This window comes from Chamaea fasciata, unplaced genomic scaffold (assembly GCF_029207755.1).
Source record: "Chamaea fasciata isolate MVZ Bird 193981 ecotype frontalis unplaced genomic scaffold, bChaFas1.0.hap1 SCAF_9, whole genome shotgun sequence".
NCBI classification, from domain to species: domain Eukaryota; kingdom Metazoa; phylum Chordata; class Aves; order Passeriformes; family Sylviidae; genus Chamaea; species Chamaea fasciata.
In genome coordinates this window covers 2417581-2439603 of record NW_027094094.1, presented here as the reverse complement: position 1 = coordinate 2439603, position 22023 = coordinate 2417581, and the positions used below count along the sequence as shown (strand labels likewise).

Genomic DNA, 22023 nt, shown 5'->3' with positions numbered 1-22023 from the left:
CAATTGTCTTCCCAGTTGATGGCAAGATGGAGGAGAATGCCAAATAATTTGCAATGTAGCAGATCAATTCTATTGATTTATCCATAAGTAGCTAAAGTGGCCTTAATCACCTCCAGTATCCATGGAAATGGGGAAGGAGCAGAGGCCAGTGCTGTCAGCACAGAGCAAGGGAGGTTCCGCTGCTGCAAGCCCTGTCAAGGATTTGAGAACATTTTGGCAAATTCAGCCAAAACTTCCATGCTTTGCAGGAAAATTTGCCTGTGGTGTCCTTTCCCTACCCTTCCATGAATTACTTCTGTAATTATTGTGTGAAAAGCAGTGCAACAGGAAGAAAACCCCATCTTCTTCTATATTGATTTTTAGCACTGCAAAAAGTGGCTGAATTCCTTCGTGAAATCAAGGCAAAGCAAGAAGTGAGGTGAAAAGTTGGGTGGTGAGGCCCTGGCCCAGAGAAGCTGTGGCTGCTCCATCCCTGGAAGTGTCCAAGGCCAGACTTGGAGCAGCCTGGGACAGTGGAAGGTGTCTCTGTCCGTGGTAGGGATGACGCTGGATGGGATCTAAAGTCCCCACCCAAACCCTTCTGGGATTCTCTGATCCTTCCAGAGGGGAAGGTGCTGATTTCTCTTCCTAGCAAAAGCTTCCCGCATTTTGTTGAGCATTGCACTACAATGAAATGCTTGTTTAATAACTCACCTGATGGCACAGATCCCTCCCAGCAGCACTCCAACAAATTACATTTGTTTGAAATTACAAGCTCTGTTGGGAGTTTTTGCCAACTGCCACAATAGAAAGTCTCTTGGAATTCAGCAAGTCTGCTTCCTTTAGAATAATAACTTTGGAGCAGAGGAATCGTAACGTTGTCCACTTGCAAGAGATGCTACTTTGCCAGCGTTGTAGCCTGAGCTCAAAACGCTTAAATTAAATTGTCTGCTAGCACTTCCATTAGAAAAAATGCGATTTCCAAGCTTTTATTACTCTGCCAGAAAATTCTCCAGGTGCTGAAACTGAGTGTGGACGGCTCTACCCACGGTGTTAGATATAATTCCAGGAGGCAAAGTTGTTTTGGGAAAGGGGATGGAAGGCTCAAACCTCTTCTCTCCTGCACTCAAAGTCATCCAAAAAGCACAGTTGAGACTTCAGACACATAGTGAAGAGAGCAGGAGGGTGAGGGCAGTCAGATCCAGGGTTATCCAAGCACATCCCAATCCTTGGAGAGACTCAAAGCCCACCTGGACACAGCCCTGAGCGGCTGCTCCAGAGGCACCTTGGAGAAAAGAATCCATCGTGCCTCTGGCAGGGCCCTGGCTATTGGTAGTCAGCCCACAAGTTTGTCCTTCAGCGTTTCGTAACTCAGTGATTTTTCATTCATCTGTCCCCTTTGTTTTAGAGGAGCTGGGCCTGGAATGCTGATGAGGGGAGAGCTATCAGTGATTAGAGATAATGTGCTAAAGCCGGGGCTGAAATATTTGTTAGAAAATAGGTTAATAAAGTGACATGGAGCACCTGTGCTGCTGTGGAGCAGGCATTATGAGGAGATTATGCTAATGTGGGTATTTAGTAGCAAGTCTTCTTTGGGATTACTCTCTGCTATTATCATCCTCAGCCCAGGAATTGTAATTCAAAAGGCAGCAAATGATCAAGGATTTAGTTTCTTTTTTTTTTCTTTTTTTTTTTTCTTTTTTTTTTTTAAGTTTTGACTGCTCTTTAGCCTGCTGAATTAGAGGATGCTGCAAGGAGTCTTTTAAACCCTTTTAAAATGGTCTTTAAGAGAAAGAAATGGACTGGGCAGGGATGTGTAGATATAAAGAAATGTTAAATGAAATTAATTCATTAGTGGTGGGCAGCTGGGAGGCCTGGAGGTGCAAAGGCAGGTGAAGAGGGAAGGAAAAGAGACAAAACTGGGGAAAGGGGAAAGCTGGGGGAGATGCGAGGGTGCCTTCAGACTGAGCCATTTCAATGGCTTTGAGTCTCTTTTGGTGAGACACCTCAAATCCTGGGGGCAGTTTTGGACCCTTCTCAACACGACAAACATGGAGGGGCTGGAGCGTGTCCAGGGAAGGGAACGGAGCTGGGAAGGGGCTGGAGAATTCCTGAGGGAGCTGGGAAAGGGGCTGAGCCTGGAGAAAAGGAGGCTCAGGGGGGACCCTGTGGCTCTGCACAAGTCCCTGACAGGAGGGGACAGCCGGGGGGGTCGGGCTCTGCTTCAGGGAACAGGGACAGGAGGAGAGGGAACAGCCTCAGGCTGGCCCAGGGGAGGTTTAGGTTGAACACCAGGGAAAATTTATTTTTTTAATTCATGACTAAGAAAAAGCTGTTTAAAACAGTGCTTTGCAAGAGGGATGGAGGGGGTTGAGGTGAGGGGTGTTCAGAGAAGGTTTTGCTGTGCTCCTCGTGCCTTCCTAAATCTTCATCTGGGTTTGGGTTTTGCTCTGGGATTCCCAGGTCTGGGGCTGTTGTTTCCCACCCAGGGTGACAAGGGAGAGGACTCTGTCAGCACATGGAGTTTGTCTCCCAGAGGAGCAGGAGCTCAGGCATGGGGAGCGTGATGATGTGCAGGAAGGCTGATCAGCTGCAATAAGGCATTCATTATCCTTCCATCTAAATTAACTGAAATCACATCATAACAGTGCCTTTTAGAACCTCACTCCAAATTCCCTCTCTTTTATCAAATTATCACCTAAACCGAAGTTACCTTAAGCTGTGTCTGTGTATTCTTGTTTAGATAATTATTCTGCCATTAAGGAAGCAATTTTGTCTTTTTTTTTCCTTCCTTTTTTTTTTTTTTTTTGATGTTTGCTTAAGGAAAACTAGTGGGGAGGACATTGCTTGTTTGTATTGTTTCTTTCTCTGTCAGAAATTTTCCTGTCAGAAATATTTTGCATAAACACTCAGAGTGTAAATCCAACTCCCTGGGTGCTGGAGCTAACTAAATAACATGCAAAATGGCATGGGCTGTATAAATATTTCCACTTTTTCAGTATTTCTCTGTGGATTATTCCTCCAGAGCAGTGTTTCTGCAGAGGCAGTTGGATGGGTGTTCCTGCACCCAGCTTCCCTCACCTCCTGCAGCTCCTGCAAATACTTTCCAACAATGTCAGAAGCTGAGTGAGAGAAAACGGGGCACAGAATGCTTTTAAACACGAGCAAATCAGGGCACTTGACTAATTAGGAGGGAGAATGGCAGAATAAAAAGTGACGGAACCTGAGAAAGGGCTAAAAAAAAAGGATTGTTTGGCACCTTGACTCCAGTTCCATTTATAAATCGAATCCCTCTGTCCCTCCTTCATTTACAATTGCCACTGGAAGTCAGGATTTGATGTATGTTCCCAGCCCTCCTGGAGGCAGTGAGGTTGTTTGGAGGGAAAAGAAAAAAAGCACCTTTTGGAAAACTACAGAATCCAACCATTAATTTTTGCTCTCTTTGGTGAAGCAATCTCTGCATCCACAAAGCAATTAAGCACCTATGGGCCTTGTGGGAATGAGTAATAATCAATAACAGGAAACATTCCCAGGAGTCAGGAGTTGAAATTGAAGTGAGTTCATGAACCAGCAGCACATTCCTGGATGGATGAACTCTGGAGTGAGAGCCAGAAAGGGGGAGAAATCACTGGAGGGATGAGGACTGCCAGAGGCAGGGCGAGGTGGATGTACCCAAACAGGGCACTGAGATTTGGTCACCTGGGGTTTTGGGTTGGGGTTTTTTTTGAGATGTTTTGCCTTTTGTGACCTGTATGTCCTCGTATTGACCTCTGCCATGGTTTCCTCCATCTCCTTTTCTGTGGCTTCTCTCACCTGAGCTCTCAGCCATCCTTTGTGTCACATTCAGAAGGTGCTGGGCAATTCACTGTCCCTGCTGGATCATGGAGAGCTGATAGAGGTCTGATCAGGAAATGCATGAACAGGGGTGAAATGCCAAGAAAGCCTGGTGACAGAGAGGACGCTCTGGGGACACCTTAAAGTCTCTCTCAGAGGCTCCCAGAAGTCTGGAGAGAGACTTGGGTCAAGGGCCTGGGGAGGGAGGAAAAAGGGGAAATGGCTTTAAGCTGAAATTTGGGAGATTAAGATGGGATTTGGGCAGGAATTGTTCCTTGGGAGTGTGGGGAGGAGCTGGGACAGAATTCCCAGAGCAGCTGTGGCTGCCCCTGGATCCCTGGCAGTGCCCAAGGCCAGGTTGGACATTGGGGCTGGAGCAGCCTGGGACAGTGGAAGGTGTCCCTGCCCATGGCAAGGGTGGCACTGGGTGGGATTTAAGGTCCCTTCCAACCAAAATGATTCTGATTCTGGTCTGTGGAATGTCTCTAAACACAGAATGAGAGGACAGTCCCTGCCTCAGAGGGTCAAACTACAACAGAAGAGACAACCGGAATCTCTGGATGCCCTTGGAGCCATCCCCGTCCCCGCTTCCCCAGAGCTCACACAAAACCCTCCTCTGTCCAGGGTGTTGATTTTGTTCTTTGGTGGATTTTTATGCCCTTCTTTCTTCCACATATCCTGAAGTGACTTCCTCCTGTAATCATATTCCTTCTATTCCTGTCACATCATAGAAAATGTTAATTTCCTGCTTTTAATTGGGTTGATAAAGTCTTTTGTCTCACCAATCTTCCCCAATACATTCGGATTAGGTTTTGTTGTCTTACATGGCAGCAGAGTCCATTGTGTTGGGTTCCAGGCTCCGAACTTGTTCCTTTTTCAAAGTTTAACTTCTGTGCCTCTTCCTGACGCGGATAATAAATTCTTTTGTTCATTGAAACTGAATTTCAAGAAGAGCACTTCTTTTTATGCACACGCAATTGGGAGCCAATCTTCATTATTAATTACAGCGAGATAAGGGCTGGCACTGCCAGGGATGCTCTCCAGCTGAGAGTTTGGATTATTTATCCCTTGGCCCAGTGATGTCCACCTTTTATCCTTGAGAGTGTTCCAGCAGCCAAGTCCTTTCTTCTTCAGTACAGAACTGTTGCTTTTGGGTTAATTCCACTTATTCTGAAGAGCCACTTTTTGCTTCATTTCCCATTTTCTCTGACTTTTGACAGTGAAGTTACGGAAAATTGTCAGGGTCTGCTTTGGAGGAGGAAGGGGATTTAACTAACACCTGGAATGATGAAATATTTCATCTTCCTCTTTCAGTTTTTATTTGGGCATAAACCTGAAGCGTTTTTATATTCATGAGTTGCAGCGACTTCCCAGGTGATAGCAAAGCATTGCCCAGGTTACAGCCAAGAATTCATCCAGGATGGTTTTTTACTACTGAAATTCTCTCTTCAGAGTAGTGATCTTACAACTTGCTACTTCTTCTTGCCAATATTTGATTAAATATTTTTTTTAAATTAACTTCATTAGATAAAAAACATCTTAATTTTGCTGTTTGCTGCAGGCACTGGAGGTGCTAAAATATCCAGGAAAATGCTGTGGGGTTTGCCATGACATTTGATTGGCAAATGAAGAGAGACTGTAATAATAATTGTAGGAGTAGGAGTAGTAGAAGTAATAATAAAAATAATAATAAGGATGATGGTGATGATGATGCTGTTCTGTTGACTGTCCCTGGGATTTTTCCACTGACCTATGTAGGAAGTGTTGCATCCAGTCACAGAAGGCTTGAGCAAATCAAATCAAGAATAAATTGGGATTTCAAAAATTCAAAAATCAACATTTAGTCTCTCCATCTTTTCTTTGGGATGTTGCTTTATGGAAAATGGGAGGAATTCCTGGCTTCCTAAACCCTCCTGACACCCAGGGGTTGTTTAATTCCAGCTCCAGTTGAACACGCGTTCTGTGCTCTGCTCCTTTTCCTTGCTGGCAAATACAGCAGAATTTGTATTATTTGTTCTTTGTTGGTATTCCCTGGAATTAATAGAAGGGGGAAAAAAAAAAAGAGTTACAAATTAAAGAAAAATAATAGTATATAAACTAATGAGATTGTGCCAAAGCTTAATTAGATGGAATAGATTGAAAACATTACAGTGGTGTCTTAAGGCAGCATCATTAAGTTGGAGGCACAGCCCTGCCTGAGCTGGAACCATTTTTATGTCCATGAGGAAGCAGCCTTGGATGGCCCCTGCACCACGTGAAATTGTTAATTCTGGGGGAAGATTTACACATCTCATTCCATTATCAGCTTTCAAAAGCACAAAGCAAAGCAGGGATAAAGGAGAGGATGGAACTGGCGATTGTCTGATCACACGGATAACTTTGATTTCAATCTTAGTTTGTGCTACAGCTCGGTAATTGAATCATAGATCTCAAATCCATATATTTTGGAGCAGTGCAGGGTGTTCATTTGTGTGCTGGATTCAGCTCATTTATAAATCTCTTAATGAAGTGCTCGCCCAAAACACTGACAGAGATGCTGAATATGGGTTGAAGTGCTGAAATTCCTCCTTGGGTGTGCTGGGTGGCTCTGTCATCTTAGTTATAAAAAATAATATTATAAAACACACCTGTATATATGTATGTACTTGATTTTTATGTATATTTGCTTATCTTTTAAATACACTTTCATATTTTAATTCTTTTTGTATTTTTCCTTCTGAACTTAATTTTAATTTTCCCATTTAGATCCTTTCTTTCTCCTCCGTAATTCTGCCATGGGGATGATCTGACCTTTTACTACAGATAGATCCCAGCGGCATCAATTTTTTCCCTTTATTAATTTATTTCGATATATAAATAAATAAACTCTCTTGGCATGCTGATGAATTCATGTACATGCTGGTACATTTATGAATTTATGTACATATTGATACATTTATGAATTTGTGTACATATTGATATATTTATATAAATACGTCAATATGTTCATAAATAATTGCTTGGCAACATATTGCCCATGTATAAATTTATCAGTGTACAAATATAAAATATATATAAACAATGTCTGTTTCTCTCATGTTGCCTGTGTGTGATCTGGAGGCTTCCTTTCGCTTGGATACCAAACTTTCAGCTAAATATTAATTTTTTTTCAGGAGAAATTGCTAACTATCTTAAATTCAGTACAAACCCTTTCTAGCTGGTTTGTTTTAAATAATTCCGCTTCTTTTTTCTTTCTTTTTTTTTTTTTCCTTTTGCCCAGCCTGAAGGAAGAATCAACTTTTTTTTTTATTTGCAGTAGTGAACTTCCTTTTTCAAGATTGGTTTTTGGGGTGGGGAAAAAACAAACCCAGAACGTGTCAGGAAGGGTTTTCATCATTTTTGGGGACTCTGAGGAGACTCCAATCTCTCCCCCAGCCTGCTCCAAAGAGCAGCTCATTTGTCTGGGCATTAGCTGGCAGCTGCACAGCATAAATTCCGAGTTTGCAGGGGGAATCTCATGTTTGTTTTGAAAATGGAGATCAGGCTACCAAGGAATAATCTGTTTATTTTCCAGCACCATGAATATGTAGTGCCCTACTTCTCCTGTGCCATTTGGTTTTTCTCTTTCAAGCTTGTCAGGCCAACTCCTTTTGCAATTTAAGAAGCGTTTTAGAAACTCCATAGACTACAGTGGGTACTGAATTAGCATTTTGGAAGTAGAGCAGTGAACAATGCTTTAAAGATTGTCCTTCAGCAGCATTTCTGTTGTGCCATAAGTGGATTTTTTTTTTTTTTGCCTCTTGTGCTTAAAAACGTGATTTTCTTGACCTTAAAGTTCAAATACAACCAGTTGCGGGTCTGGGTTGGACACAAGACTGTAACTTTAAAAATACATGTCTATATAGTGCTAATAAACAGAATTTTTAATGATCTCTTGATTATGAAGAGGTATTTTAAAGACACGTGATTTTATCCCAAACACTCCCTCTGTTTCTGCGTATGCTAATTCACTTGATTAATTTGGAGAACATCTGCATAGAATTCTGTACACTTACCAGTGGTGAGATCACACTGCTTTTCAGGTATCAGCCTCAAGTTTCACTTTCCAGACAGACTCGGATTCTGTGTCTAATTGGGATGCCAAATATACAAAGGTACCCCAGAAGTGCGTAATTATGTCATTTTCTCTTGATCTTTCAGAGTCTTCCTGCGAGCAATTAATCAGTATGCAGATATGCTAAACAAAAAATTCCTTGATCAAGCCAACTTTGAGTTACAGGTAAGAAAAGACTCCCGGTTTTAACGGAATAAATGTTACTAATTTAATTTATTTATTTTTTTTGCCTTTAACATGTCGTTGTGGTGTGTTTATTCATCGTTGTGTTACTCCAGTTAAATCATTCCAGGCTCAGCAGTTGTTGTGATCTGTTCCTGACTTGTGGGTCTTGTCAGGGAATCACAGAATCACAGCAGGGTTTGGGTTGGGATTCTGCTTGGATCATCAAAACACAAAGAATTGGGATTTGTAGCTGGGAAATATTTGTTGGAAACATAAAGGCAACGAGGAGCTGTATTAAGAATTTATCAAGAAACACCATCTCTGTGGTGTCTGTTCTTTTCTCCTTGAAATATTTATGTGCATAATTTAGAGACTTTTAAGTTGTTTTGTAGGTGTGTAGGGAAACATCTCAGAGGATTAATGGAATCTCTTGTTGTCATTTTGGGGCCTTTCAGCTCTGGAACAACTATTTCCACCTGGCTGTTGCTTTTCTCACGCAAGAATCTTTACAACTGGAGAATTTTTCAAGTGCTAAAAGAGCAAAAATCCTTAACAAGTAAGTCCTGCTCGTCGTCTTTATCATGGCCAAGAACTCGAGGTCTATTGCCCTAATTTCAATTTAATTCCTTTGCTAAATCTATTCAAATTGAGATGCAATGAGGGGATAATGAAAGGTTGGGTTGAAAAACATGAATCAAGGGTTGGGTGTGTTTGTGCCCCGGCATCGAGATCTGAATTTCACCGTTCACCTCTGATAAATTCAGGATGATCAGGAAGTCAAGGTTCTCAGAAGCGTTAACATGTTATAAAAAACTGCATTTTGAAATCACTTCAGCTTTGTGCTTCTTCCAGTCTCATTTTACCTCTGCTCTTGATTGTTAATTAATCCCTGACCTCAGTTAGGAGGGAATTTTGGTTGCTCCAGCCATCTCCACTGGGCTGTCCCTGAAGGATGGGTTGGGATAAGTACAGCCTTTTCCTGCTTCTGAGGGATGATATTCCCTGCCTCCAACCAGTCAGAATCCCACAGCAAAGGAAAGCTGTGAAAAGGGGGGGAAAAGCCTGGAAATAAGAGTGGAACATGAAGATTTTTGTTTAACCAGAGTGATTAAGAGTGGAAAAGACCTCTGAGATCATGGAGTCAAGGCCACCAGGGCCCCAGGTCCCCAAGTGCCAGCTCTTAAATCCATTCAGGGGTGGGAAACTCCACCTGAACAACCAATCCCAACGTCTGACCACCCTCTGAGTGGGGAAATTTTCCCAACTCTCCATTTAATCTCCCTTGGCACAAACTGAGACCTTTTTCTCCTTGTCCTGTTGATATTTTTCCTTCCTTTTATTGGTGTTCCACAGTAGTGACTTCATTATTACGTAACTAACCACCAAGCTCTGAAAAGAGGCAGTTTTGTGATTTCAGAGTGTGTGGATTCTTTTTCTGTGGCATAACATTTGGGAAGAGCAGCTAGAAAAGCTGGTGAGGTCCCAAAAATGGGGAATTTCCAAGCTGTGATTCCCTTTTGAACGAGCACAGCTCAGGCTCCTGGTGTGCACAATAAATAAAATATGTCTGTGTAGAGAAAGAAACTGCATTTTGTATCCCTTCACCTTCCCACTTCAGGCCTTTCTGTCTATTATTATGATAAGAGAAATCCCAGGGAGAGCGGGGACAGTTCATCACTGCTGCAGTGACTTGACTCTAAAGGCTTTTTGCTCCTCGTGTGGCTTTTAGGTTTTGTCCAGAAAATTCAGGAAGGGCTCCGCATCCCATCCCTTTTTGTGGGAGCCAAGTTTTGCCCTGCAAACTCCCCCTCTCCCTCCTGAGTTTTGAGGTGTTTCCTTTGGAGTCTGTGCTCTCTACCTGAGCCTTGAAAGAGAATTTTAAAGCATTTTAGGATCTGCTCTACCTGGAACTCGTGGGGCTTCCTTGATGAAACAGGAATATTGACAAGTTCAGAGGAAAAGTGGTGTCAAGCAGAGCTCAGGGTTTGGGGCATGTGCTATCAATACCATAAATAACATTATAGATAAAAGGTTCTTAAGGAAATCGAGCTGGTATTGCAGAGCCAGGTATATTTTATTTAAGGAAATTGAGGTGGTGTTGTAAAGGCAGATGGATTTTATTTAGGAAATTGAGGTGGTGTTGCAGGTAAATTTTGTTCCATTAAATTTAGAATCCTTTTGCTCTCTCTGCCCAGTGTTAGTGAGCACCTACGAGAGCATTTTAGTTCAGCTCAGACTCCTGACCTGAACAAAAAGCCAAAAGCTGAGCTGTAATTGGGCTGGAAATTGCTGTCAAATACATTTGTGGACTGATAATTCCTCTTTGTCAGGATGGGAACCACAGGCACAAATTTTCTTGGAGTGATTTTTATGATAAACAGAGCAGTTTATCTCGCTGAAGGAATTCATGGAATCAACAGGCATTGCTCACTGCTAATAGAAGTAAATAAATTAAGTCGTTTGAAGTGGTTGCTTAATAAAGTTTGCAAAATTGTAAATCTTTGTTTATAATGAATTTGCAAATTGTTATTTTCAGTTTAATCAGGTTTTGGAGACAGGAACCAAGACAATAAATTCGAGATTCAATAAATGCATGGTCTGGAGGCACTTTCATTGCTGTGTGAAGGCACTTCTGTGTCAAAAGGGGTATAATTAATCAGTTAATTCAATCTCACACTCACCCGTCTTTTTAAGTACATATTTCAATTAAATCGTCAAATATTTAATAATTAAAATTTAATTATTGTAATTTGTGGGTTTTGCTAAACATTGCATTTAAGCATTAGATAATAACAGATCCTTAATGATGCAGAAGATTCTCTTTAATCCGTATTAATGACAGGGTGTCTCACTATTATCCCCCAGAAATCCTACAAGTTGCCAGATATTACAGTTTGGCTCATCCTGTTGTTTAAGTAATGATCTTTCACTTGCACATATTGCATGTAGCAAATGCATCCTTGGAGCTCGTTATGATCCCATCCTTAATGAAGGCATTGGGATGATTGCACTCATTAAAGCTCTCCTGGTGTTCACGTGCAGAGGGAGGGGAATGGAAAATGACCCTGGTGGGAGATGGGAGGTGTTGGTGCCGCCAGCTTTGGGGTGGGTGGGCTCCCACCTCAGCCTGGGACCATGGAATGTTGGAATTGTTGAGGCTGGGAACCTTTTTTCCTCCAAGTTTCGATGTTTACGGAAGCTTTGCTGAGCTGCTGGGGGTAGCCAGGGAATCTCAGCAGTGTGGGTGCAATTTGAGAACCTGGTCTGGAATTTCTTCTCTTTTTCAAGACTCTGATTTTGAAATGAGATTTATCTGCTTGAAGGTCTTAGATTTATTTTTAATAAATGCTGGTTTTGTTCTCCTTTTTAAGGTACGGGGACATGAGAAGGCAGATTGGGTTTGAGATCAGGGACATGTGGTACAACCTGGGTGAGTATCCTAAGCATGGGTTGCCTTCAGTGTTCCCAAAAAACTATTTAGAGGGATATTCCCGGGAAAATTCCATTCCCAGCCAGGTTGGATGGGACTTGGAGCAACCTGATCTATGGAAGGTCTGTGTCCCTGCCCATGGAATGAGCTGGGCTGTGATGTCCCTTCCAACCCAAGCCATCCCATGCTTCTCTAAAATCAGTCGGCTTTCTCTTGAAACAAAAGTATGCCAGCAGAAAGCTTTGAAAAACCGGGTGATTTAAGAAATCCAGCCACCTCTGCATATTTAATTCACCATCTGGGAAGGCGCATCACTCTTGTTGATATTTATGTGTCTCGTGGTTTTTGTGGGTTTCAGCCTCTTGCTGAACACAAAGCCATTGCTCTGGTGATGCCTGTTCTGTGGGTTTTCTTACCTTCTTTTCTTCTGTTTAGACTTTCTAACTTTTTCTGTTTCTTCTGTCACAGAAAATCTAAAATTCTCAGTACCTAGGGTTCCTAAACTACTCAAAGGGGGTCTTTTTTCCCCTTTAAAAAATCTCTATACACATGTATTTGTATTTACTCCCTTGAGGATGCAGTACCTGGGACTGTAGCAAAATGGATGTGTCCAATGGTTCTCGGTACCTCAGCCTGGAAATTCTGCTTGAACTCAGCTTTTCAGCCTTGTCTGGCTGCATCAGTGACTCTGGGAAGTTGGATCTCCCTGGAGCTCGTAGGTAAATGAGGCAGCTCTGCCTCTTCCCAGCCTGAGCTGCTCTCTGAGTATAATTTGCCTGTACAGGGCTTGAATTTCATGAGGAACTGAGTATTTACTGTGACCCGAGTGTACTTGTCTGCCAGATTTCATTTTCCTGAGCTTAACAGCCCAGACACTTCAGCTCTTCTGAGTTTTATCAAAACTTCCTTAAATGATCAGAAATAAACACGTTTGCCACTTCACTTCTATCTCTGGCTGAGCTGTTGTTGCTGAGAGTTGAAAAAACCCCAGTATCTCTAAGAGAAGAGAGTGCCAAGGGTTCATAAGTATTTGATATCACAGAAATTTGCATCCTATCTGCTGCAATGATGAGAAAAAGGCTTCAGAGAGCAGCTGAGTTCACTTTTATTAGAAGCATCTTTGGTGAATTAAGTGTCTGGAGAACAGATTAGAGCTTAGTGCACGACTGAGATGTGACTTGACAGGCAGGTAATAAAATCAGTGTCGTGCCTGCTGCTGCATCACCCAGCGTGGGATGCTGGCAGCCTCTGGGTGAGTAATTAGCCAAATCCTTCCCTCTTCCAGCCCCGCAGTCCTGGAGTCATGGAATTGTTCAAGTTGGAAAAGGTGGAGTCCAGCCCAGCACTGCCAAGGCCACCCCACGTCCCCAGGTGCCGCATCCACATGGATTTTAAATCCCTCCAGGGATGGGGACTCCAGACCTCCCTGGGCAGCCCCTTCCAGTGCTTGTAAATCATTTTGGTGAAGGAATTTTCCCAGATATCCACCCTGATCCTCCCCTGGGCCAGCCTGAGGCCGTTCCCTCTCCTCCTGTCCCTGTTCCCTGGGAGCAGAGCCCGACCCCCCCGGCTGTCCCCTCCTGGCAGGGAGCTGTGCAGAATTCACCAGGTCCCCCCTGAGCCTCCTTTTCTCCAGGCTCAGCCCCTTTCCCAGCTCCTTTTGTCCTCACTGGGATTTCTGGCCTCGTTGGATTCTTACGGATTCTTAAACTTTCCCCAGAATTTACTGGCCTGAAAGTCGAAAGTTTGGTGGCGACTTTTCCATCCAGCTGTAGTTAACTGAGGTTGTTTTATCCAGGCTGGGCTTTGTGCAGTGCATTTTGCCTTTCCCTACTGCTGCTGTCACTGCCTGCTCTTTACAGGTTATTTAGTTGCTCCGGGCTTCAGTTTCTCACCATTAGCAAGGATAATAATTTCCCCTGGAGTTTTGGGCATCGATTGGCACAAGGGGTAGTGTTTTCTTCAATATTTCTTCCTGTGCTGTCACGAAAGCCTTTTATTTTTAATGGATTTTTTAGAAATGGAGATGATCCAGGTAAGATGCCTCTGTGACCTCCTCAAGCTCTGATACCTGTGATTCTCTAAGGTCCATTAACGGGATCATTAATGCCAAAATCCCACGTGTGGAGGGAGTCAGGAAATTGCTGCTCTTCCCAAGAAAAGCTGGGAGAGAAAAGTAAATGCAAGGCAGGAGCCCAGTCCAAGGCAGCCTTTGCGCTTCTCCTGAGCAGCACCTTGATTTTCCTCACGTTCTTTATCACACAGAGAGTCCATGTTGGACTCATGGATCGTGTTGAACTTCTGGCTCCTCACCAACCCCATCTGTGTCACAGCATCAATTAAGAAGGAATTCCAACTTCCCACTGCTTGGGGATCGATTGGGGGGTGCCTGACACTTTTATCTTGGAAGCTGCACTGCATTAATCAAATTATTCATGTGTGTGTTCAGAAACCAAATCAGAAGTGAAAGGCTGGAATTCTGGAATTCCTCAGCACAGGATTTTTATGTCTGTGCCATTGTGCATGAGATATGATGAAACCAAGCCACCCTGACTTTTGATTTATGGATTAAAGGGTATAGAAAAGCCTCAAAAATGAATATTTTGTCTCATCAGGTTTTGTTTCTAAATACCACTATTAACACACGATGCCTGCTGAGTTAAAACTCCCCAGCTGGGAACACGACAGTCCTCCAGCTATAATGCACATTTAAAAGTATTTTTTTTTTCTGAAAATAAATGGTGAAATAAGAATTTTTGAAGTTTTTACTTGGCTGCCTCTTTCTGATGCAGGGAGTGGGGGGCTCAATAGTCACACCTTCCTATTTTTATGAGCCAGGAAAAAAAAAAAAAAAAAGAACATTTATAGTGCAGAACTGCACTTCAGAGGGTTTTTTTCCTTCCATACCACAACCTGAACTTTAAAATGTGTTGCTTTGAGTCACTGTTTTGGTGAAACTGGGGCTTCTTAAACCTTGCTGAGACATTAGGCATAAAAAAACCCCCATCAGACAGGCCGTGGCCTGTCTTGGAAATGCAGGAACTCAAAAGGGTTTTGTGATGCAGTTCAGCAAACAGGAGGCTCTGACAGGAGGCGGTGTGCGCAGGGCTGCAGTGGCACAGGAGCCGCAGTGACATTTCAGGTGACATCCTGGTGGCAGAGGTGGCCGGGGAAAGGCCCCTGGGAGGGAGGGCAGCGCTGCTCTGGGTGACGTCTGAAGCAGCTGGGGGGGAGATGGAGATGAGAAACTCCTCAAGGTGAAGGGGAATGGTTGCTGGCGTCCTCCAGCCAGTGCCACCGTCCCTCCCAGGGCTTGACGTCACCAAAGGTGTCTTGACAGGCTCTGGATGTCGTTGGGGGGGTTAAAAATAGCCCTGAACTTTGGGTGTTACATAAATAGAAGTCATTACACATAACCCTCCGTGGGTTAGTCAGGCGTGTTCCCAGCCTGCCCGGGGGACAGGGGAGGCTGCTGGCAAATTACTCACAGGTTTTTGTGGCCAAGGGAAGGATCTGGGAGATGAGAATCACACGTCATCCAGCAAGGAGAGCACCTTGGGTTTGGTTGGTGATGAAATCCTTCCTGCTGTGTGAGCACGTCCCGTGGCCAGGCACAAGACTGGGGGGGAAGGTTTTGCATGGGGAAAGTTGTTTTTTTTGCTGCAAGGGGAAGGTTTTGCATGGTCAGAGGTGAATTTTTTTGCATGTGATTCCTAAAGCAGCCGCACAAGTCGGTTTGCAGGAGACACTCCTCATTTTTCTCCCAGAATTGTCACATTTGGAGTCCCTGCGTGGGAGTTCCCACACTCCCTCGGAGAGGAAAAAGGCGAATTCCTTGCCAGGTTGTTTATCAGACAGGGGGATGGATGCCCTGAGGGCCAGGGGAGGATTGTTTCCTGTCCTGCTTTGCTCCCAGTGGAGCAATCTTTAGTGGCCCAACATCTCCCAGGATGTCACAGCAAACCCGTGCGTGTCACCCATCGATGCGTGTGGGACTGACGTCGCCCAGGCCTCCCACCTCGGGGGCTTCCCCCAGAGAGCTGATCATGAAACACATCCTCGCCAAACCAAAGATCCTAATCTTGTGTGGATTATTCACATCTCAAATTCAAAAGATGTTCCTCTTCTGAGGGAATTCCTGTGCTTGAGGCAATGGAAAAACCCTCCGTGGCTCAGCGTTCAATCGGCGCGTGATGAACAACTTCTGTCACCGTTATTTGTTTTCTGCAGTATTGACTCTGCCACTCCTCAGGCATAACACAAGAAATCTGTCACCTGAGAGGCCCAATGTAATAATCCTTGTAGGAGACTGAGGGAAGCTGGAGGCCTCTCACTTGGTATTCCTGAGCAGCTCCCAGCGCTGCAGCAGCACCCAAAGTCACCATTTTCCTGGAGTGTTAATTTGCCCTGATCCGATTGCTGATGCTAATGGGATTCAGGAGTTTGCCAAATCAAGGAACTTAAATTATATCTGCTAAAAAAAAAGGAGCGTGTTTCGGTGGTAAAGGATTTTTCTTGATTACATTTGTTGAGATTTATGTTAGTTCTGGTCAAAGTGAAACTAGCAATTAAAGACTTCGCTGGTTACTGTCACAGTGCTGTAGTGCAGTGGAATAAAAATGAGTTGAAATCTTTTTCTGTCCTGTGCCACTGGTAACTGCAGTGGGGAGCAAGAGTTTGAGAGCTGGAGGAAACTGAGGACTGGACTCCCAAGAATCTGGTCTGAAGCACAATACTGGGTATAGGAACAGAGTTTGAACTTGATTGTAAACACCCCTAGCGGGGCGTTTGTGAGGAACATCTCCAGCTCTGTCCTGAGCTCCCAGGGGATTCCAGCCTGTTGCTGATGGAGAAATGTGTTTGTATTTGTATTTGTATTTGTATATCAGCTTCTGCTTGGAGCTCTCAGGACTGTGCTGACAAGTGAGGTGATGAAACACCAGCAAAGGGTGCTCAGAGCTGCTGTGGCTGCCCCTGGATCCCTGGCAGCGCCCAAGGCCAGGCTGGAGCCACCTGGGACAGCGGAAGGTGTCCCTGCATGGCAGGGGTGGAATTGGATGACCTTTAATGTCACTCCCAACTCCACCATCCTGATGGTTTTTCCATGGTCTTATTCACCAGATAATTTGCAGCGTGCACACCCTCCATCCGTTTCGCCAGTAATCCAAACAGTCACCTGCTCTTTTTTCCTAGGCCAATATTTATTAGGTGCCCTGCTCCTGCTCAGCTTTAATTTCCCTTCCCTTTGTGGAGCAGAGCAGGGAAAGGGGGGAGGAGCAGCTTCCTCTTGGGAAGCCAAATCTGCAGTCATGTTTTGCAGGCAGCTCAGCTCCGAGGAAAGGAGACATATTGTGGGCTGGCTGAGCTGTGCTTTCGTGTCTCGAGGCTCTGTTAGGCTGCACTCGTGGTGACACTTTGATAGACTGACACCGAGAACATTTTGTTCACACAGGAGTCTAAATAAGTTAATACAAGTGATGTGCCTTTTAGCCTCCCTCCCTGCCAGCCACACATTGTGTTTCAAAAATAAAACCTGGAAATTCGGGTGCGAAAAATGTGGAGTGGGAAATGTGGCGAGTCTCAGCTTGACGACTGATTCAACAGCTCCTCTTGATTTGCATTTAAACAGTTTTTCCTCTCCTGTGCAATTATTATTATTATTATTATTATGGTCAATAATAATAATAATGGTGGTCATCATCATCATCATCATTATCATCAAACAAATAAGAATACTAAAAAAGTGTTTCAGTAGAGCCTGATATTAAAACACAATAATATATCATATATAATAGTATATATATATATAAAATTTATATATTCTTATAAATATATATGATATAATAGTATAATAATAATAATGTAATTATTGTTATGCTCCATGAGGATTTATTAATACAGCTTTTACATCTTCTACCAAAGCCAGGGGTTGTTCACTCTGAAATGCTCTCAATCTTTTCTCCTAAAGGTCAGCATAAAATCAAGTTCATCCCAGAGATGGTGGGGCCCATCCTGGAAATGACGCTGATCCCAGAGACGGAGCTGAGGAAAGCCACCATCCCCATCTTCTTTGACATGATGCAGTGCGAATTCCACTCCACCAGAAGCTTCCAGAGGGTAAGCAGAGAGCTGCAGACATTTAAATTTTAAACTGAGGAAGATTTGGCCATTCCTCGACAAAACATAAGGAGTTTTGTTATTTCTCTTTTTTTTTTTTTTCCTAAGGAATAATATAATTATGGATTTGCTTATTTCCTCTAACTCCTGAGGGGCTGTGGAGTTTGCATCTGTTGGTTTGAAGTGGTTCTTGAAGGGGAAATTTGCATGTAGTAAATGAAATCTTTGGTTATGGCACAGGAACAAAGACAGGTGTCTTAAATTGTCACTGTGACTCACACGAGGAGTTTGCTCCTGAGATAAATTGGACATAAAGGAAGGCTGATAATGTGGCAAAAGTATAACCTGTAAGGATTTATCATCTCTATTCTCTTATAATTCTGATTTTACCTTACCGTTTTATGCGTTTTGAAGAGGAAAAAAACAATCCAGCCCTGTCAGTGCTTCTTCTTGCTCTACAGGCACTGCAAAATCTCAGATAGTAATGGAGCATTTTTACTCTATTTTATTTGAACCTGCTGAGGGGAGCCCTTGAATACACACACTGCATCTTTTCCTGATAGCTTCAACTTCTGAAAGACAAGTGCAGTGAAAGAAAGTTTCCTGGTATCATTCATCTGACATTGCTCCCCTTGAAACTTTGCTTATGGATTGAGTTTAAGACTAGTTAGGCCAGGCAGGGTTTGGGCTAAGCCAGTGGAGCTCGTTCCCACCGTGAGATTTCTGTCAGTTCAGGATATGACCTTGTGAATTTTGCAATAAAGCTTGAGATGTGTTGTTTGCTTTTTCCCCCCCCTTTCTATCGGCAGTTTTCTTTCTTGGATGAAAAACCTTATCCTTTTCCATACTTCTCTTGTGAACTTCTATTGAGGAGCAGCTCTTAATAAATCTGTAGGCAGAGTAAATGAAAATCTGCGTGGGGAGACTTAAGCAAGGGAAATGGCATCAGCTTTATTGCTTTGATTTGTTTTGTGCTGGATGGTGTGTGGAGAGGTTGTGAACTGTGTTTTGGCTTCATCCAATTACTGCATAATCATTTTTTTTTTCTCTCATGTTTGACTCCAGTGCTACTGTAAAGATTGAAATGCTCGCTGGGATGCCATTTAAACAGTTTTCCTGTCAGATGTTCTCTTTTGTTGCTTGTCATTTTTTATTTGTACAATTATATAGATCATGAACAATCCGAGGGTAACTTTATAGCTAAATTTATGGCCCTCAATTTTCCTGACAGAAGGAAACCAGCTTTGTGTGGAATAGTCGGCTGGTTTTAATAAATGAATGTCTTAAATATTTCACTTAGGGCGGGTTTTTTTTTTTGCCATTTGAGAAGAAAAATGCCTCATCCTCAAGTCAGAGATGTCTGGGGTTGTACTTGGCATAGTATTTATTCCCTGTGGCAGTGTAGCTTCTTTATGGATGTAGCACTGGTAGGACAGGTGCAGAAGTAACAACCAATCCCCTTTTCCATGGGGTTGGAGGAAGCAGCCACGTCCTACAAGGAGTAATCAATCTCTCCATTGATCGTGCAGTTCTGAGTTTGCTGAGTGTCTCAGGTTGGCCTTTGGGTCATGAAGATCACAGGATGGGGAAAAGCAGAGGGTTGAGGGAAAGTCTAGGCTGCATGGGACCTCTGGAATTAATCTGGGCCTTAGGTGGGGTTATCTGGGACCACCTGAAGCTCAGTGTGGAATATCTCCAGTGAGGGTTGTTGGAGCATTTCTCTGGGTGAGCTATTCCAGTTTGATCCCGGCCTTTGGAAGGTGTCCTTGCCTGTGGCAGGGGGTTGGAATGATATGAGGTCCCTTCCAACCCCAACTATTCCAGGATTCTATAATTCAGACTTTCCGCTTTTTATTTCCCGATGGAATTTCCTTGGATCAGCTTGTGCCTGTTCCTGCTCCCATCTCCTCTCTGAGCACCTTTTAGGTGTCAGAATGTTTGAGCTGGATTTTCTCTGGGCTGAACAAACCCACTTCCTTCAACCGTTGCAGGTTCTGCAGCACTCTGCCCGTGTTGGTGGCCCTCCTTTAGAGCATCTCCAGCTTGTCAGGGTCTCTCCAAGCTGCTGGATCAGAGCCAGACACGGAATTCCAGCCGTGGTTCAACAAGACACGATTCAAGATAGCGTTCAATCCAGGACACATTCAGGCTCCATTGAAGGGGGACACTTTTTTTTCATGTTCAGCTTGGCAAACTGGCTTTTCCCACTCACCTTCTTGCCCTTTGTGTACCTGGAAAAACGTTCCATGAGATCTTGCTCTGTGGTTTCCTCAGGAACTGAGGTGGGGCTGCCTGGTCTGTAGATTCCTCGCTCATTTCTTCGTCTCTTTTGTGTTGAAGTGATAGAAATAGATATAATCTATTTTTTTTTTAAATATTACCAGTACCTAGGCAAGCTTTGATGCTTAATGGGTCGATGTAATGTGCTGCTTTATATCCTTTATATGCAAGTAGCAATTATCCTTGTCCAGCACTGCTTCCAGAGAGAACTTCCAAATGGCATGGTTGGCTGCTGTTAAACTAATCTGCCAGAAATCCAATTATCTAACCTTATTAGTCACATCAACGAGGGTTTAGATTGGCTCCACTTCTCCAGCAGATGTATCAACCTCATGATTTGTGGGGGAGGAATTGCAGTTTTTTGCAGGCCTCCGATGCTGTGATGGTTTGTGTGATAAACAGGCAGCTTTCCCTGTGGTGGTTTTCATTTCAGAAGGATTTGAGTTTGCCTGGTAAAACCAGGAACAGACAGAAGGGTTTTTTTTTTCCTTCTCCCAGTGTATTTAGAGATAGAATAAGATAAATTCCCCTTGTTTTTATAGAATCGTATTAAGGCCGATTGAATTAAAAGCTGGAGCTGCCCATTTTGTCCTCTCCCTCTGAAGGTGCTTTGAAGCCTTTGTGAGACTTCAAAGTATCCTGTACCTCAAAGCAGGAATCCCGTCCTAAAACCAGTGCGGGACTGAAGCTTCCCTGTGGAAGGAGAATCCACTTGGCTTCTCCCTTGGCCGGTTTCAGGAGCGGAGCCTCGGGATCAAAGGGGATTTGTCAGAGCCATGGGAGCGATGAAAGAGAATTGGTTTGATTGTTCAGGGCCTGCTCAGGTGAGCGGGATGGATCCCCTGGTGACAGCAGGAGGGAAAGCTTCAGGTGGAAAAACCCTTCACCTGGAATATGGAATGATGACGGAGTGTGGAAAGCTTCAGGTGGAACAACCCTTCAGCTGGAATGTGGAATTTGGAGCGTGGAAAGCTCCTGGTGTCGATGCCTGTTCCTCCCAGCTGCGGCTTCATTCCTCATTTCCTACCAGCACCCTTTGCATCAATTTTAACTCCTCTTTCCTGGACCTGTGTCACTGCTGATACCACGTTCTGCTTGTTTGGAGCCGAGCCCATTTCTAACAGTGAACAGGGAATCTCAGCATCACCAAACAGCCACACCAGCATTTTGATTTTTCACGTGCTGGTTATTGATGAATTTCACATGGATTTAATTCCCCTTAGTCAGAACTTTCCCCTGGTTTATCTGAATCTCTCTTGCCTTTCAGCACCTGTAATTCCTTATTAAGTCTTTTTGCCACTTCTGAGCCCTGGGTTCACCTCCCTTTCCCTGTGCTATGGGTTTGCAGACGGGACACAAGGAAACGACTCTCCCAGTTCCTGTGATCCCACTGAACATTCACATCCAAATAACTAATCCCCCACAAAGGATTGGTTTGAATAAGAAACATTTTTAATTGCCTACAGTTGGAGTGTAAATGTGTAAGTTTTCCTTGGTTTCTGGCCTTTTGGAAAATATCAACAATCCTCTCTCACTCCACCTGGAGAGCAAGGGAGAAAGGTAATGCAGTGGCCTCCAAAATGATCCCATCATTTTGAGTGGCTCCAGATCTGTTTCCCAGCAGGAATGCTGTGAAAAAACAGGAAACAGAACAGCTTAAACCATTGGGAATAACCACCAGCTTCCATCAAAACCTCCGAGCAAAGTTTTGCTGCACTTGTGTGCCGGTTCTGCGTTAGGACTAATTTCTGGTGGTGTGATCTGTCACTTGGATTTTATATTGCAAATTATTATTAGCCCACATCAAAATGAATTTATAGCAGCTTGGAGGGGTGGAAGTCCTCCTCATCTGCAGCAAAATTAACTTGTCAGCCAGTGCTACAAATTCAGCCTTCCTTGAGGTAAACCCAAGCCCAAAAGTGATCAGTTGAGTTGACGTGAGATGGCTCACCCTGATTTATTTGCTCCAGGGGGGAGGTTGTCACAGACACTGGATGTGCTCTTCGCTCAAGTTCAAGCTCTCATCCTAAAGAGAAGCTGAGATCTTGATCGGCTGCGAGGAAAAGTGGATAAAAATGTCCTGTAGTGTTCCTGATATTCCCCCTCAGCCTCCAGCACGAGCCTC

At 43.7% G+C, this 22023-nt stretch overlaps 1 protein-coding gene across 3 annotated transcripts in view; it reads left to right on the top strand.

Moving 5' to 3' along the window:
- The window catches only part of DOCK1 (dedicator of cytokinesis 1), a 267474-nt gene that overhangs the window by 182042 nt on the left and 63409 nt on the right, over nucleotides 1-22023 (top strand). For all 3 annotated transcript variants that reach the window (XM_066190723.1, XM_066190724.1, XM_066190722.1), the window contains exons 30-33: nucleotides 7993-8071; nucleotides 8527-8627; nucleotides 11443-11501; nucleotides 17470-17618. In XM_066190723.1, the coding sequence (XP_066046820.1) occupies nucleotides 7993-8071; nucleotides 8527-8627; nucleotides 11443-11501; nucleotides 17470-17618 (388 nt within the window). The remainder of the gene's footprint in view (nucleotides 1-7992; nucleotides 8072-8526; nucleotides 8628-11442; nucleotides 11502-17469; nucleotides 17619-22023) is intronic.